General features: G+C 51.7%; 1 protein-coding gene across 1 annotated transcript in view; it reads right to left on the bottom strand.

Moving 5' to 3' along the window:
- The window catches only part of c9 (complement component 9), a 70,727-nt gene extending 64,268 nt beyond the window's left edge, over positions 1-6,459 (bottom strand). The window contains exons 1-2 of the mRNA XM_070877081.1: positions 6,341-6,459; positions 235-361 (exon numbers count right to left, since the gene is read on the bottom strand). Of these exons, the coding sequence (XP_070733182.1) occupies positions 235-361; positions 6,341-6,459 (246 nt within the window). The remainder of the gene's footprint in view (positions 1-234; positions 362-6,340) is intronic.
- Between the last annotated feature and the right edge of the window lie 9,467 nt (positions 6,460-15,926).

Here is a 15,926-nt window from a genome sequence, read left to right as displayed (position 1 = left end):
TATTATTTCTGCCAAAGTGGATAACCTCACATTTTCCCACATTATACTCCATCTGCCAAACTTTTGCCCACTCACTTAGCCTGTCTATATCCCTTTGCAGATTTTTTGTGTCCTCCTCACAACTTGCTTTCCCACCCATCTGTGTATCATCAGCAAACTTGGCTACATTACACTCGGTCCCTTCATCCAAGTCATTGATATAGATTATGGTGTAAAGAGATCTCCATTTCTTACCCTAAGGCCTTTGCATGGCTGACAGGGTGACCACTGACCCCAGGGTGATAGTTCACAGGGAATCATGGCTGGTGTATTCACAGCTCTCTCTGTTCTCCTCCGACGTGCTTCACCGTCCAGCCGAGACCTGACCAATCAACACAAACTGTAGCCATTAGGGTTCATCAGGATCTCTCCTGCCAAACAATCAGGGGCAGCGGTACCCCCTACATTCATTTCATCTTCTGAGGGCGGTCAAGGTTCCCATTTACAGCCTCACCCACTGCAAGGGCCGACATGCACTGTTAACCTTGCTGCTCGGTTCTGAAGACCAACCCCTCATATTGTTGACTCCTCAGTTTTCATATGCGTCTCGAAGACGCTAGCCTCCACTGTAAAGTCCTGTCCCTGCAGTGCAGACTCACACGAGGCACATGCTGAAGTCAAGGTCACTCAGGACCTGCACCTTTATTACACAGCTCTCGAATACCACACTTGCCTGAGACCTGTCCTTATATACCTGTGTGAGACAGGTATATCCAGTGTCTCCTGCAAGTGCACCCCTGGTGGTAAGGTAAGCTTGTGGTTACAGGTCATATCTGGTTACAGTCATGTATAGCATGGTAAGATACAGTTATGTACAATAGTGTGAGATACATGACATCCCCATTACTGTGAGGTCCTGGCCCCCTAATTCAAGCATCGCTAGAGCAAGTCCACACAGCGAATAGTAGTTACATCGAGCTGCGAAGACTGTCATAGATCAAAATGTACGAAAGTATGTAAGGCACTTGGGACACACTAACTCTGAATTTCTGTTTAATAAGAACATAAGAAATAGGAGCAGGAGTAGGCAATATGGCCCCTCGAGCCTGCTCCGCCATTTAATACGATCATGGCTGATTCGATCATGTACTCAGGTCCACTTCCCTGCCCGCCCCCATAATCCCTTATCCCCTTATCATTTAAGAAACTGTCTATTTGTGTCTTAAATTTATTCAATGTCCCGGCTCCCACAGCTCTCTCAGGCAGCGAATTCCACAGATCCACAACCCTCAGAGAAGAAATTCCTCCTCATCTCAGTTTTAAATGGGCGGCCCCTTATTCTAAGATTATGCCCCCTAGTTCTAGTCTCCCCTATCAGCGGAAACATCCTCTCTGCATCCACCTTGTCAAGCCCCCTCATAATCTTATACATTTTGATAAGGTCACCTCTCATTCTTCTGAATTCCAATTAGTAGAGGCCCAACCTACTCAACCTTTCCTCATAAGTCAACCCTCTCATAGAAACATAGAAACATAGAAAATAGGTGCAGGAGTAGGCCATTCGGCCCTTCTAGCCTGCACCGCCATTCAATGAGTTCATGGCTGAACATGCAACTTCAGTACCCCATTCCTGCTTTCTCGCCATACCCCTTGATCCCCCTAGTAGTAAGGACCTCATCTAACTCCTTTTTGAATATATTTAGTGAATTGGCCTCAACAACTTTCTGTGGTAGAGAATTCCACAGGTTCACCACTCTCTGGGTGAAGAAGTTCCTCCGCATCTCGGTCCTAAATGGCTTACCCCTTATCCTTAGACTGTGACCTCTGGTTCTGGACTTCCCCAACATTGGGAACATTCTTCCTGCATCTAACCTTTCTAACCCCGTCAGAATTTTAAATGTTTCTATGAGGTCCCCTCTCATTCTTCTGAACTCCAGTGAATACAAGCCCAGTTGATCCAGTCTTTCTTGATAGGTCAGTCCCGCCATCCTGGGAATCAGTCTGGTGAACCTTCGCTGCACTCCCTCAATAGCAAGAATGTCCTTCCTCAGGTTAGGAGACCAAAACTGTACACAATACACCAGGTGTGGCCTCACCAATGCCCTGTACAACTGTAGCAACACCTCCCTGCCCCTGTACTCAAATCCCCTTGCTATGAAGGCCAACATGCCATTTGCTTTCTTAACCGCCTGCTGCACCTGCATGCCAACCTTCAATGACTGATGTACCATGACACCCAGGTCTCTTTGCACCTCCCCTTTTCCTAATCTGTCACCATTCAGATAATAGTCTGTCTCTCTGTTTTTACCACCAAAGTGGATAACCTCACATTTATCCACATTATACTTCATCTGCCATGCATTTGCCCACTCACCTAACCTATCCAAGTCGCTCTGCAGCCTCATAGAATCCTCCTTGCAGCTCACACTGCCACCCAACTTAGTGTCATCCGCAAATTTGGAGATACTACATTTAATCCCCTCGTCTAAATCATTAATGTACAGTGTAAACAGCTGGGGCCCCAGCACAGAACCTTGCGGTACCCCACTAGTCACTGCCTGCCATTCTGAAAAGTCCCCATTTACTCCTACTCTTTGCTTCCTGTCTAACAACCAGTTCTCAATCCATGTCAGCACACTACCCCCAATCCCATGTGCTTTAACTTTGCACATTAATCTCTTGTGTGGGACCTTGTCGAAAGCCTTCTGAAAGTCCAAATATACCACATCAACTGGTTCTCCCTTGTCCACTTTACTGGAAACATCCTCAAAAAATTCCAGAAGATTTGTCAAGCATGATTTCCCTTTCACAAATCCATGCTGACTTGGACCTATCATGTCACCTCTTTCCAAATGCACTGCTATGACATCCTTAATAATTGATTCCATCATTTTACCCACTACCGATGTCAGGCTGACCGGTCTATAATTCCCTGTTTTCTCTTTTAAAAAGTGGGGTTACATTGGCTACCCTCCACTCTATAGGAACTGATCCAGAGTCAATGGAATGTTGGAGAATGACTGTCAATGCATCCACTATTTCCAAGGCCACCTCCTTAAGTACTCTGGAATGCAGTCCATCAGGCCCTGGGGATTTATCGGCCTTCAATCCCATCAATTTCCCCAACACAATTTCCCGGCTAATAAGGATTTCCCTCAGTTCCTCCTCCTTACTAGACCCCCCGACCCCTTTTATAACCGGAAGGTTGTTTGTGTCCTCCTTCGTGAATACCGAACCAAAGTACTTGTTCAATTGGTCCGCCATTTCTTTATTCCCCGTTATGACTTCCCCTGATTCTGACTGCAGGGGACCTACGTTTGTCTTTACTAACCTTTTTCTCTTTACATATCTGTAGAAAGTTTTGCAATCCGTCTTAATGTTCCCTGCAAGCTTCTTCTCATACTCCATTTTCCCTGCCCTAATCAAACCCTTTGTCCTCCTCTGCTGAGTTCTAAATTTCTCCCAGTCCCCAGGTTCGCTGCTATTTCTGGCCAATTTGTATGCCACTTCCTTGGCTTTAATACTATCCCTGATTTCCCTTGATAGCCACGGTTGAGCCACCTTCCCTTTTTTATTTCTATGCCAGACAGAAATGTACAATTGTTGTAGTTCATCCATGCGGTCTCTAAATGTCTGCCATTGCCCATCCACAGTCAACCCCTTAAGTATCATTCGCCAATCCATCCCAGCCAATTCACGCCTCATACATTCAAAGTTAGCCTTCTTTAAGTTCTGGACCATGGTCTCTGAATTAACTGTTTCATTCTCCATCCCAATGCAGAATTCCACCATATTATGGTCACTCTTCCCCAAGGGGTCTCGCACAACGAGATTGCTAATTAATCCTCTCTCATTATATAACACCCAGTCTAAGATGACCTCCCCCCTAGTTGGTTCCTCGACATATTGGTCTAAAAAACCATCCCTTATGCACTCCAGGAAATCCTCCTCCACCGTATTGCTTCCAGTTTGGTTAGCCCAATCTATGTGCATATTAAAGTCACCCATTATAATCAACCTAGTGAACCTTCTCTGAACTGCCTCCAAAGCAAGTATATCCTTTCGTAAATATGGAAACCAAAACTGCACGCATTATTCCAGGTGTGGCCTCACCAATACCCTGTATAACTGTAGCAAGATATACTCCTGCTTTTATACTCCATCCCCTTTGCAATAAAGGCCAAGATTCCATTGGCCTTCCTGATCACTTGCTGTACCTGCATACTAACCTTTTGTGTTTCATGCACAAGTACCCCCAGGTCCCGCAGTACTGCAGCACTTTGCAATCTTTCTCCATTTAAATAATAACCTGCTCTTTGATTTTTTTGCTGCCAAAGTGGATGACCTTACACTTTCCAACATTATACTCCATCTGACAAATTTTTGCCCACTCACTTAGCCTGTCTACGGTCTTTTGCAGATTTTATGTGTCCTCCTCACACATTGCTTTTCCTCCCATCTTTGTATCATCAGCAAACTTAATGTTACAGGCAAAGCTCGCACACAACCGACAGGAGCAAATGCGGACTGGTGGAGGAGAGCCGGACCTCCAAATGCTCAGGCCGTTGGAGGAACGGATAGCTGCCCCGATAGGCGTGCACGTTGGTGCGATGGCGGTGAGTGCGGTCGACCCCCTCTGGACAGTGGCGGTATGTTGAGTTCCTTTGCCGCGACCTGCAGGACACTTGGCCCTCACACCATCATCGTGCAGCTCTTTCCACGAGACCGCTCCTGGCTCCCCTCTCCTGCAGCCAACCGCTCTTCTGCATTTGTGCTTTCAGATGACCATCCAGATCCACCAGGGCCTTCTCAGGCGCCTTCCACGGGTGCAGATGGTGGCGACGACCAAGAGGACGAGGAGCAGAGGACGTCACCTCCTTTGACCTCCCGCAGGAGGCTGCGCCGTCAGAGAGCGGGGCCAGCAGTGCTGTTGCCCAAGGGGAGGTGGGTTACGCTCCAGGACCCAGTGGCGTCCGGCAAAGCCACGGGGCAGGGGAAGTCCGGGGTCCAGCTCCCCGGAGCGTGAGTGCGCGCCTGAGTGATGCTCAGCGTCATTCTGACAATGAGCCTGACCTAGAGGTTGTCGCAAGACAATTCCTGCAGTTGCACAGCGATCTGTTGGGTGAACTAGAAAGGGTGCCCCAGAGTTTCAATGCACGAGCTGTGAGGACGGAGGAGTCCCCCTCAACTGTTGCTCATGTCTCTCAGCAGCCCACCGAGCCCGTCCTTGGTAGATACCAACAGATCTGGATGCAAACAGTGACCAAAGGGTCCCAGACATGGTGGCATGGGCTATGGCTGACGTTGCAATGGCCATTGAGCACCAGGTTGATGCTACTGTAGGCCTCTATACTCAAATGTCATCAGTGCGTGGTGTCCTGGGTCAGCTCTCTGGTGTACTGCAGTCGCAGGCACTATTGATGCAGAGGCAAATCGATTCAACGGATGCACTGACTGCTGCCAGCCGGTCTGGGACCCCACCAGTTCAACGGGGACCGAACCTTTCTGAACTAGGGCAGTAATGTGACCTCACCCGGATTGCTGCAGATGGTGATGCTCTGCCCCGGGGGAGTATCAGCCTGTTGGGCCAATTGGACCGTGGTGTTTTTTCTCAGGAGGCATCATTCCACCTTCGCACCTGCCTCTCTCTACATCCTATCCACAACAGAGTGCCCCCACCCATGCTGAGGTGAGGCAGTCCGCAGCCGGGCCTTCCAGGGCCCAAGCTGGTCGGGGACATGGTGCTAGGCCATCATGCGTGGCTGCGGATTCACGTCAGCAACCGACTACCAGTCTTGCTGCACGCCCTGAGACCCCATTGAGGAGGAGCAGTGGGCCTGGGAGGGGGGAGTGGGGAGAAGGGTTCGTGTGGTAAGGCCCTCTTTAAGACAAAGTAAAGACCTGTGGGAAGGTGGCCACATATGCTGACCTTGCAAAGATAAGAGCTTTTAAAACTTGTATGATGCACCAAACACTTGGTTGGTAGTCAATAGAGATGGCTAGGTTGTTGCAATGTGAGCTCATGTAAATGGTTGCACTGGGATGAACGATGCCACAATTGTTTGGGACTCACCAGAGATGGCCACCTTGTTACAAAATGAACTGATGCCAATAGGTGCACTTGAATGTCTATGAGAATGTTTGATGGGGTTTTGTGAGTGTGTTCGTGTGTTGGGGATGAAGTTATTGTCTTGTGGTTGTTTTCAGCACACGTGACTTACGTTTGCAATAAACCAAGCTTGGATTGTTCACATGATGAGACGCTGATTATTTAAGATGGAGGCTGCAGGCTATGTAGCGATGTGTTGAGGTGATGCCCAGGTGTCCAGGCTGGCCATGCAGCATGTCAAGACCCATTCACTGGAATCGATGAGCGATGAATCTCTGATGAGCAGCCCTTCCAGCCGCAGTGTCAACCTGCCTCCTCCTTGGCTGAGGCTCCTCGTCTTCCTCGTCCTCCTCCTGAGGAGGATCATCCATCCCTGGTGGTAATGGCTGGACTCCTCATAATGGCCAGGTTGTGCAGCATGCAGCAGACAATGGTGATCATGGAGACTCTATCAGGTGAGTACTGGAATGCCCCTCCAGACCATTCAAGGCAGCGGAAACATTGCTTCAGAAGCCCGATAGTTTGCTCGGTAATGGCCCGGGTTGTGGTATGGCTGTTGTTTTAGCGCTGCCCGGCAGGGGTGGTGGGATTGCGGAGGAGTGTCATCAGCCAGGGGGCCACGCCATACCCTTTGTCGCCCAGGAGCCAGCCACAGCCTTCATGCGGCAGCTGCAAGAGTGGTGGCATGCTGCTCTCCCACAGGATGAAGGCATCGTGGCAGCTGCCAGGATATCGGGCACTGAGAGCGAGGATCATCTGCCTGTGGTCGCAGGCCAGCCGTATGTTGAGGGAGCGGAATCCCTTGCGATTCCGAAAGATCTCTCCATTGGGGGGGGCGGGGCCCTCAATGCCACGTGCGTACAATCTATGGCTCCTTGAACCCTGGAGAAGCCCGCTATCCTGGCAAAGCCACGGGAGCGCTCAGCCTGCTCTTCACTGGACGTGCTGAACTTGATTTAGTCCAATCATTTGCAGTAGAGAGCATCAGTCACCTGGCGAATGGAGCAATGCACTGCAAACTGCGAGATGATGCATACATCGCCTACAGGAGTCTGGAAGGAGCTGGTACCATAGAAGTTCAGTGCTACTGTCACTGTCACTGCCACTGACAGCGAGGTCCTGGTGCCGATGTCAGCTGCCAGGTATGTCCGCAGAAGGCTCCAAAGATCCGTGACCATCTCTTGGCGGAGTTTCAGCCTTCGTAAGCACTGCTCTTCGGACATCTCAAGGTGAGATTAATGCGCGCGGTAAATCCTGCGTATGTACGGCCTCCTGCCCCACCATCTGGGGCCCCTCCCCTGAGGAGGATCCACATTGTCCCCAAGCTGTCTCTGCAGCTGGCACCTTTCAAATCGGCGTGGCAGGGTGACGTGGTGTGCCATCATTGCTGTTGTGTATGGAGAAAGAGTCAGACTGAACACTGTGAGCTCAAAGTAAAGTGTGACCTTAGTCTTTTATTGCAGGTCTCCAGAGTGCCTCTCCAACCTGTGAAGCCTCCTTAAATACCTGTGCTCCCAAGGGATTGTGGGATACCTTAGGACTCCAGGGGATGCACCCTCTAGTGGCTGTACAAGGTATATACAAGTTTACATATATAACAACACTCCACCCCCCTCCCCCCCCTCCCCCCCCCCCCCCAAAGTCAACAGTGTAACATTTACAAGGTGAGCCCTTCTTACCCTGGTTGATCGTCTCGGTGCAAAAGCTGGTTTTGGTGAATCGTTCGTTGGGCCCTGCTGGGCTGCTGCGGGTGATGGGTTCTGCTTCGTGGCCAACCGTGTATGTTAGGGGGTCAATGAAGGTAGGGTCCAAAGTGGGTTGCTCAGGATAGTCCGTGAATCTGAGTTTGATTTGGTCCAAGTGTTTCCGGTGAATGAGTCCATTTGAAAGTTTGACCCGAAACACCCTGCTCCCCTGTTTGGCCGCGACAGTGCCAGGAAGCCACTTGGGACCTTGTCCATAATTTAATACAAATACAAGATCATTGATTTCAATCTCGTGTGACACATTTGCGCTATTATGGTACGCACTTTGTTGAAGCCGTCTGTTCTCTACCTGTTCATGTAGATCAGGGTGAACTAACGAGAACCTTGTCTTGAGTGCCGTTTTCATGAGCAGTTCAGCAGGTGGGATCCCAGTGAGCAAGTGGGGTCTCGTGCGGTAGCTAAGCAGGTCTCGGGATAGGCGAGTCTGCAGTGAGCCTTCAGTTACCCTCTTCAAGCTCTGCTTGATAGTTTGCATTGCTCTCTCTGTCTGACCATTGGATGCTGGTTTAAACGGGGCAGATGTAACAGCTTTAATCCCGTTACGGGTCATGAACTCTTTGACCTCGGCACTGGTAAAACATGGCCCGTTGTCGCTCACCAGGACATCAGGCAGTCCACGCGTGGCAAACATGGCCCACAGGCTTTTAATGGTGGCAGCGGACATGCTTGCTGACATTATCTCACATTTGGAGTACGCATCTACAACCACAAGGAACATTTTACCCAAAAACGGGCCTGCATAGTCGACATGGACCCTGAACAACGGTTTGGAGGGCCAAGACCATAAACTTAGTGGCGCCTCCCTGGGTGCATTGAAGCACTGACCACACTTGATCAGCTCCGCTGGGCAGGCCACATTGTTCGCATGCCAGACACGAGACTCCCAAAGCAAGCGCTCTACTCGGGACTCCTTCACGGCAAGCGAGCCCCAGGTGGACAGAGGAAACGTTACAAGGACACCCTCAAAGCCTCCCTGATAAAGTGCAACATCCCCACCGACACCTGGGAGTCCCTGGCCATAGACCACCCTAAGTGGAGGAAGTGCATCCGGGAGGGCGCTGAGCACCTCGAGTCTCATCGCCGAGAGCATGCAGAAATCAAGCGCAGGCAGCGGAAAGAGCGTGCGGCAAACCTGTCCCACCCACCCCTTTCCCTCAACCACTGTCTGTCCCACCTGTGACAGGGACTGTGGCTCTCGTATTGGACTGTTCAGTCACCTAAGGACTCATTTTTAGAATGGAAGCAAGTCTTCCTCGATTCCGAACACGCAGTTAACACCACGCTATTAGCAGGTATTAGCCACTGAATTTCGAACCCTTGGAGCACTGTGAGCAATTCTGGGCACCTTAGACAGGATATATTGGTCTCGGAGGGAGTGCAACATAGGTTTACCAGAATGAGACCCGGAATTCAAGGGTTAAATTATAAGGCGAGGTTACACAAACTAGGGTTGGATTCCCGAGAATTTGGAAGGTTAAGGGGTGATGTGATCAAAGTTTTCAGGATATTAAGGGGAACAGATAGGGTAGATAGAGAGAAACGATTTCCCCTGGTTGGGGATTCTAGGACTGGGGAGCAGAGTCTAAATATTAGAGGCAGACCTTTCAGGAGTGAGATTAGGAAACACTTCGACACAAAGGTGGGAGAAGTTTGGAACTCTCTTTCGCAAACGGCAATTGATGCTGGGTCAATTGTTCATTTTAAATCTGAGATTGATAGCTTTTTGTTAAACAAAGGTGTTAAGGGTCATGGGGCAAAGGCAGGTATATGGAGTCAGATCTCACATCAGCCGTGATCTCAACTGAATGGCAGAACAGGCTCGAGGGGCAGAATGGCCTCCTCCTGTTCCTATGTTTCTATGACTTGAGCATATAATGTAGGCTGACATCCCTAGTGCAGTACTGAGGGAGAGCCGCACTGTCGGGGGGGAGTACTGACGGAGTGCTGCACTGTTGGAGAGGCAGTACTGAGGGAATACTGCACTGTCGGAGGGGCAGTACTGAGGGAGTGCTGCACTGTTGGAGGGGCAGTACTGAGGGAGTGCCGCACTGTCGGAGGGGCAGTACTGAGGGAGTGCCGCACTGTTGGAAGGGCAGTATTGACGGAGTGCTGCACTGTTGGAGGGGCAGTACTGAGGGAATACTGCACTGTTGGAGGGGCAGTACTGAGGGAGTGCTGCACTGTTGGAGGGGCAGTACTGAGGGAGTGCCGCACTGTCGGAGGGGCAGTACTGAGGGAGTGCTGCACTGTTGGAGGGGCAGTACTGAGTGAGCGCCGCACTGTCGCAGGGGCAGTACTGAGGGAGCACTGCACTGTCAGAGGGACAGTACTGAGGGAGCTCTGCATTGTCGGAGGGGCAGTACTGAGGGAGCACTGCACTGTCGGAGGGGCAGTACTGAGGGAGCTCTGCACTGTCGGAGGTGCTGTCGTTCCGATGAAGTGTTAAACCGAGGCCCTGTCTGCTCTCTCAAGTGGACGTAAAAGATCCCATGGCACTATTTCGAAGAGGAGCAGGGGAGTTCTTCCCAGTGTCCTGGGGCCAATATCTATCCCTCAAACAACATCACTAAAACAGATTATCTGGTCATGATCACATTGCTGTTTGTGGGAGCTTGCTGTGCGCAAATATGTGGCCGAGTTGCCTACATTCCAACAGTGCCCGCATTTTAAAGTACTTCATTGGCTGTGAAGAGCTTTGGGACCTCCTGAGGCTGTGAAAGGCGCTATATAAATGCAAGTATCTTTTTTTCTCAGCTCCTGTTTAAAATCTGGGGGGCCGAAATTCGGTTGTTAGCAGCACCAGTAGCGCCAGAGAGGGGGCGCTGTTGGCTGCTGCCGCGAACGTCAGTAAAGATTGAGTGGCGGCGCTGACAGATTGCGCTGCGCTCGCTAGGCCCCGCCCACTGGGTGATGTCACCGAGTGTGCCACGCCCCCACAGCCTCGCGTTTGCAAAATTGACCTTTTCCCCTGCCGTAGCGCCGGGCGCTGGGACCGGACGGGGAAAGCAGTCGGTCCGGCCACGATCCCGGGGCGATATCGTCCGCAGTGCAAGGTCAGGACTGACATTTCAGTTTTTATATTTCTATTTATTTGTAGCCGTAGTGGGGAAGCGAGGGCGAGGCTTGTTGAATGTTTTGCGATTCTGGCTCCAGGGTGCCGGCATATCCTCGCGGTAAAATATTGAGTCGGCTTCCTGTGCCATTGCTCCGTTAGTGCCCGAGGAGGAGTGTGTAATGCTGTTCTTAGCGCTCCACTCTCTGCTTGGGCGCGATACAACTATTTTTGTAAAACAATAAGTCAAGTGCGCCCATTTTAAAGGGGCACTAAAACCGACTAATTAAACTTTTAACATTAGTGGCTCAAATTAAAATTTGGTTGCCGGACGTGATGATGCACTCCAGTCCCACCGTACAACCGAATATCCCACTTTACCTGGGTTTAATCCTTGCCACTGGACAGTTTTGGTCTCCTAATCTGAGGAAGGACTTGCTTGCTATTGAGGGAGTGCAGCGAAGGTTCACCAGGCTGATTCCAGGGATGGCAGGACTGACATATGAAGAAAGACTGGATCGACTAGGCTTGAGTTTCGAAGGATGAGAGGGGATCTCATAGAAACATATACAATTCTGACGGGACTGGACAGGTTAGATGCAGGAAGAATGTTCCCAATGTTGGGGAAGTCCAGAACCAGGGGTCACAGTCTAAGGAGAAGGGGTAAGCCATTTAGGACCGAGATGAGGAGAAACTTCTTCACCCAGAGAGTGGTGAACCTGTGGAATTCTCTGCCACAGAAAGTTGTTGAGGCCAATTCACTAAAATATATTCAAAAGCGAGTTAGATGTGGCCCTTACGGCTAAAGGGATCAGGGGGTATGGAGAGAAAGCAGGAATGGGGTACTGAGGTGAATGATCAGCCATAATCATATTGAATGGTGGTGCAGGCTCGAAGGGCCGAATGGCCTACTCCTGCACCTTATTTCTATGTTTCTATGTTTCTATGTAAGGCCTAGCTCTGTCCAGCCCGTGTGGTGGCTGATGTGCAACGGTTAAAAAAATCCACGCACAGGCATCTTCCACCCTGCAATTGGAGTTCAGGATCTGGAACATCAGGTCCTTCATCGAAACACCTGTGAACTCGTGGAAACAAGTCATCCTCGTTCGAGGGGACCGCCTATGATCCCACTTTAAGGTTTTATACATAGCCCGGCAATAAAGTTAGTGACCCGGTGCCATCATCGCCCCAAAGCGTGCCGTACCAAATTTCCACCCCAAGGAGTTTGAGATTTCCACGTCCAGTGGCATTTGCTGTGTACACATGCTTACCTTCCCTTACCCTCCAAGTCAGGTATGAGTGTTGCAGAGAAGAGCAAGGCATAGAGGGTCACGAAGGCAGGAGACCGAGCCATCTTCTCCCGAGCTGTGTGGCTGCTGCGTTGTTCCACATTGGGGTCCTGTCGAGCGAGGGATCTAAATAGAACACGTCTGTCAATCATCGACCGGGCAGCCCAGCTCTCGCTGGATCCATTAACTCATTGTGGGTCTGACGGACAGCCGACGTAAAAATAAAGCTGTGCTTTTGTTGGGGAGCGACCGGAATCGGGTACAAGGGCTTTGCTGGCTCACTTTGAGAAAAGAGTAAGGAGTGAGATGGCGAGCCCATGGCAACTGGTTCTCTCCGAGGCTAATCGAGTTGTTGGACAGCTCACCAGGGAAGGACACTGGACGCAGCGTGTAAATGGTGTCAAGGGACGAGTAGATGTGTTTCTGGAGAGAAAGGGATCTGGAGGGGTGGGGCGTGGGGGCAGGGGGTTGGGGGATATGGGGAGAAGGTGGGTAGGTGGGGCTGAGGGATATGGGGAGAAGGTGGGTAGGTGGGGCTGAGGGATATGGTTGAAGATGGGTAGGTGGGGTTGGGGGATATGGGGAGAAGGTGGGGTTGGGGGATATGGGGAGAAGGTGGGTAGGTGGGGTTGGGGGATATGGGGAGAAGGTGGGTAGGTGGGGTTTGGGGATATGGGGAGCAGGTGGGTAGGTGGGGTTGGGGGATATGGGGAGAAGGTGGGTAGGTGGGGTTGGGGGATATGGGGAGAAGGTGGGTAGGTGGGGTTTGGGGATATGGGGAGAAGGTGAGTAGGTGGGGTTGGGGGATATGGGAAGAAGGTGGGTAGGTGGAATTGGGGGATATGGGGAGAAGGTGGGTAGGTGGGGTTGGGGGATATGGGGAGAAGGTGGGTAGGTGGGTTTGGGGATATGGGGAGAAGGTGGGTAAGTGGGGTTGGGGGATGGGGAGAAGGTGGGTAGGTGGGATTGGAGATATGGGGAGAAAGTGGGTAGATGGGATTGGAGATATGGGGAGAAGATGGGTAGGTGGGGTTGGGGGATATGGGGAGAAGGTGGGTAGGTGGGGTTGGGGGATATGGGAAGAAGGTGGGTAGGTGGGATTGGGGGATATGGGGAGAAGGTGGGTAGGTGGGGTTGGGGGATATGGGGAGAAGGTGGGTAGGTGGGGTTGGGGGATATGGGGAGAAGGTGGGTAGGTGGGGCTGAGGGATATGGTTGAAGGTGGGTAGGTGGGTTGGGGGATATGGGAAGAAGGTGGGTAGATGGGTTTGGAGATATGGGGAGAAGGTGGGTAGGTGGGATTGGAGATATGGGGAGAAGGTGGGTAGATGGGATTGGAGATATGGGGAGAAGATGGGTAGGTGGGGTTGGGGGATATGGGGAGAAGGTGAGTAGGTGGGGTTGGGGGATATGGGAAGAAGGTGGGTAGGTGGGGTTGGGGGATATGGAGAGAAGGTGGGTAGGTGGGGTTGGGGGATATGGGGAGAAGGTGGGTAGGTGGGGCTGAGGGATATGGGGAGAAGGTGGGTAGGTGGGGCTGAGGGATATGGTTGAAGGTGGGTAGGTGGGTTGGGGGATATGGGAAGAAGGTGGGTAGATGGGTTTGGAGATATGGGGAGAAGGTGGGTAGGTGGGATTGGAGATATGGGGAGAACGTGGGTAGATGGGATTGGAGATATGGGGAGAAGATGGGTAGGTGGGGTTGGGGGATATGGGGAGAAGGTGAGTAGGTGGGGTTGGGGGATATGGGAAGAAGGTGGGTAGGTGGGGTTGGGGGATATGGGGAGAAGGTGGGTAGGTGGGGTTGGGGGATATGGGGAGAGGTGGGTAGGTGGGTATGCGGATATGGGGAGAAGGTGGGTAGGTGGGGTTGGGGGATGGGGAGAAGGTGGGTAGGTGGGGTTGGGGGATATGGGAAGAAGGTGGGTAGGTGGGGTTGGGGGATGGGGAGAAGGTGGGTAGGTGGGGTTGGGGGATATGGGGAGAAGGTGGGTAGGTGGGGTTGGGGGATATGGGGAGAAGGTGGGTAGGTGGGGTTGGGGGATATGGGGAAGGTGGGTAGGTGGGATTGGAGATATGGGGAGAAGGTGGGTAGGTGGGGTTGGGGGATATGGGGAGAAGGTGGGTAGGTGGGGTTTGGGGATATGGGGAGAAGGTGGGTAGGTGGAGTTGGGGGTATGGTGAGAAGGTGGGGTTGGGGGATATGGGGAGAAGGTGGGTAGGTGGGGTTGGGGGATATGGAGAGAAGGTGGGTAGGTGAGGTTGGGGGATATGGGGAGAAGGTGGGTAGGTGGGGTTGGGGGATATGGGGAGAAGGTGGGTAGGTGGGGTTGGGGGATATGGGGAGAAGGTGGGTAGGTGGGGTTGGGGGATATGGGGAGAAGGTGGGTAGGTGGGGTTGGGGGATATGGGGAGAAGGTGGGTAGGTGGGGTTGGGGGATATGGGGAGAAGGTGGGTAGGTGGGGTTGGGAGAAATGGGGAGAAGGTGGGTAGGTGGGGTTGGGGGATATGGGGAGAAGGTGGGTAGGTGGGGTTGGGGGATATGGGGAGAAGGTGGGTAGGTGGGGTTGGGGGATATGGGGAGAAGGTGGGTAGGTGGAGTTGGGGGATTTGGGGAGAAGGTGGGTAGGTGGGGTTGGGGGATATGGGGAGAAGGTGGGTAGTTGGGGTTGGGGGATATGGGGAGAAGGTAGGTAGGTGGGGTTGGGGGATATGGGGAGAAGGTGGGTAGGTGGGGTTGGGGGATATGGGGAGAAGGTGGGTAGGTGGGGTTAGGAGAAATGGGGAGAAGGTGGGTAGGTGGGGTTGGGGGATATGGGGAGAAGGTGGGTAGGTGGGGTTGGGAGAAATGGGGAGAAGGTGGGTAGGTGGGGTTGGGACATCACTTCCCATCATGGGAAGTAACGAAGCTCGAATAGTGCGGATTGATGGAACTAGGCAGAATGAAAGGGGGAGTGGGGGTGGGGTGATGGCGTGACAAGAGACCAAAGCCCAGCCTTTTCTCAGCTGCTATCTCCAGACTGGCTTCTCGGCTGCTGTTAGACAGAGGTTTGTTTACTTCCTGTTACTATTCCTCCAGCCCGACAACCCTCTGCGATCTCTGCACTCCTCCGATTCTGGCCTCTTGTACATACCTGATTTAAGCGCTCCACCATTGGTGGCCATGCCTACAACAGGAGCTCAGTTCTTTAATTTCCTTCCTAAAGCTCTCCATCTCCCCCTTTCAAACGCTCCTTAAAACCTACCACTTTGACCCAGCTTTTGGTCACCTGCCCAAGTATCTCCTTATGCAGCTCCGTTCCAAATTTTGTTTGATATTCGCTCCTGTGAAGGGTTATGTTACAACAACAACAACTTGCATTTATGTAGTGCCTTTAACATAGTAAAACATCCCAAGGTGCTTCACAGGAGAGTTACAAAAATTGGACACCGAGCAATTACGGCAGATGACCAAAAGCTTGGTCAAAGAGGTAGGTTTTAAGCAGCATCTTGAAGGAGGAAAGAGGTAGAGAGGTTAAGGGAGGAAGTTCCAGAGCTTGGGGCACAGGCAACAGAAGGCATGGCCACCGATGGTTGAGAGATTATAATCAGGGATGCTCAGGAGGGCAGAATTAGAGGAGCACGGAGATCTTGGAAGGCTATCGGGCTGGAGGAGATTACAGAGATAGGGAGAGGTGAAGGCCATGGAGGGATTTGAAAACAAGGATGAAAATTTTGAAATTGAGGCGTT

The sequence above is a fragment of the Pristiophorus japonicus genome, chromosome 1 (assembly GCF_044704955.1).
Source record: "Pristiophorus japonicus isolate sPriJap1 chromosome 1, sPriJap1.hap1, whole genome shotgun sequence".
Classification (NCBI taxonomy): Eukaryota; Metazoa; Chordata; class Chondrichthyes; family Pristiophoridae; genus Pristiophorus; species Pristiophorus japonicus.
This window is presented reverse-complemented; position numbering and strand designations above follow the sequence as displayed.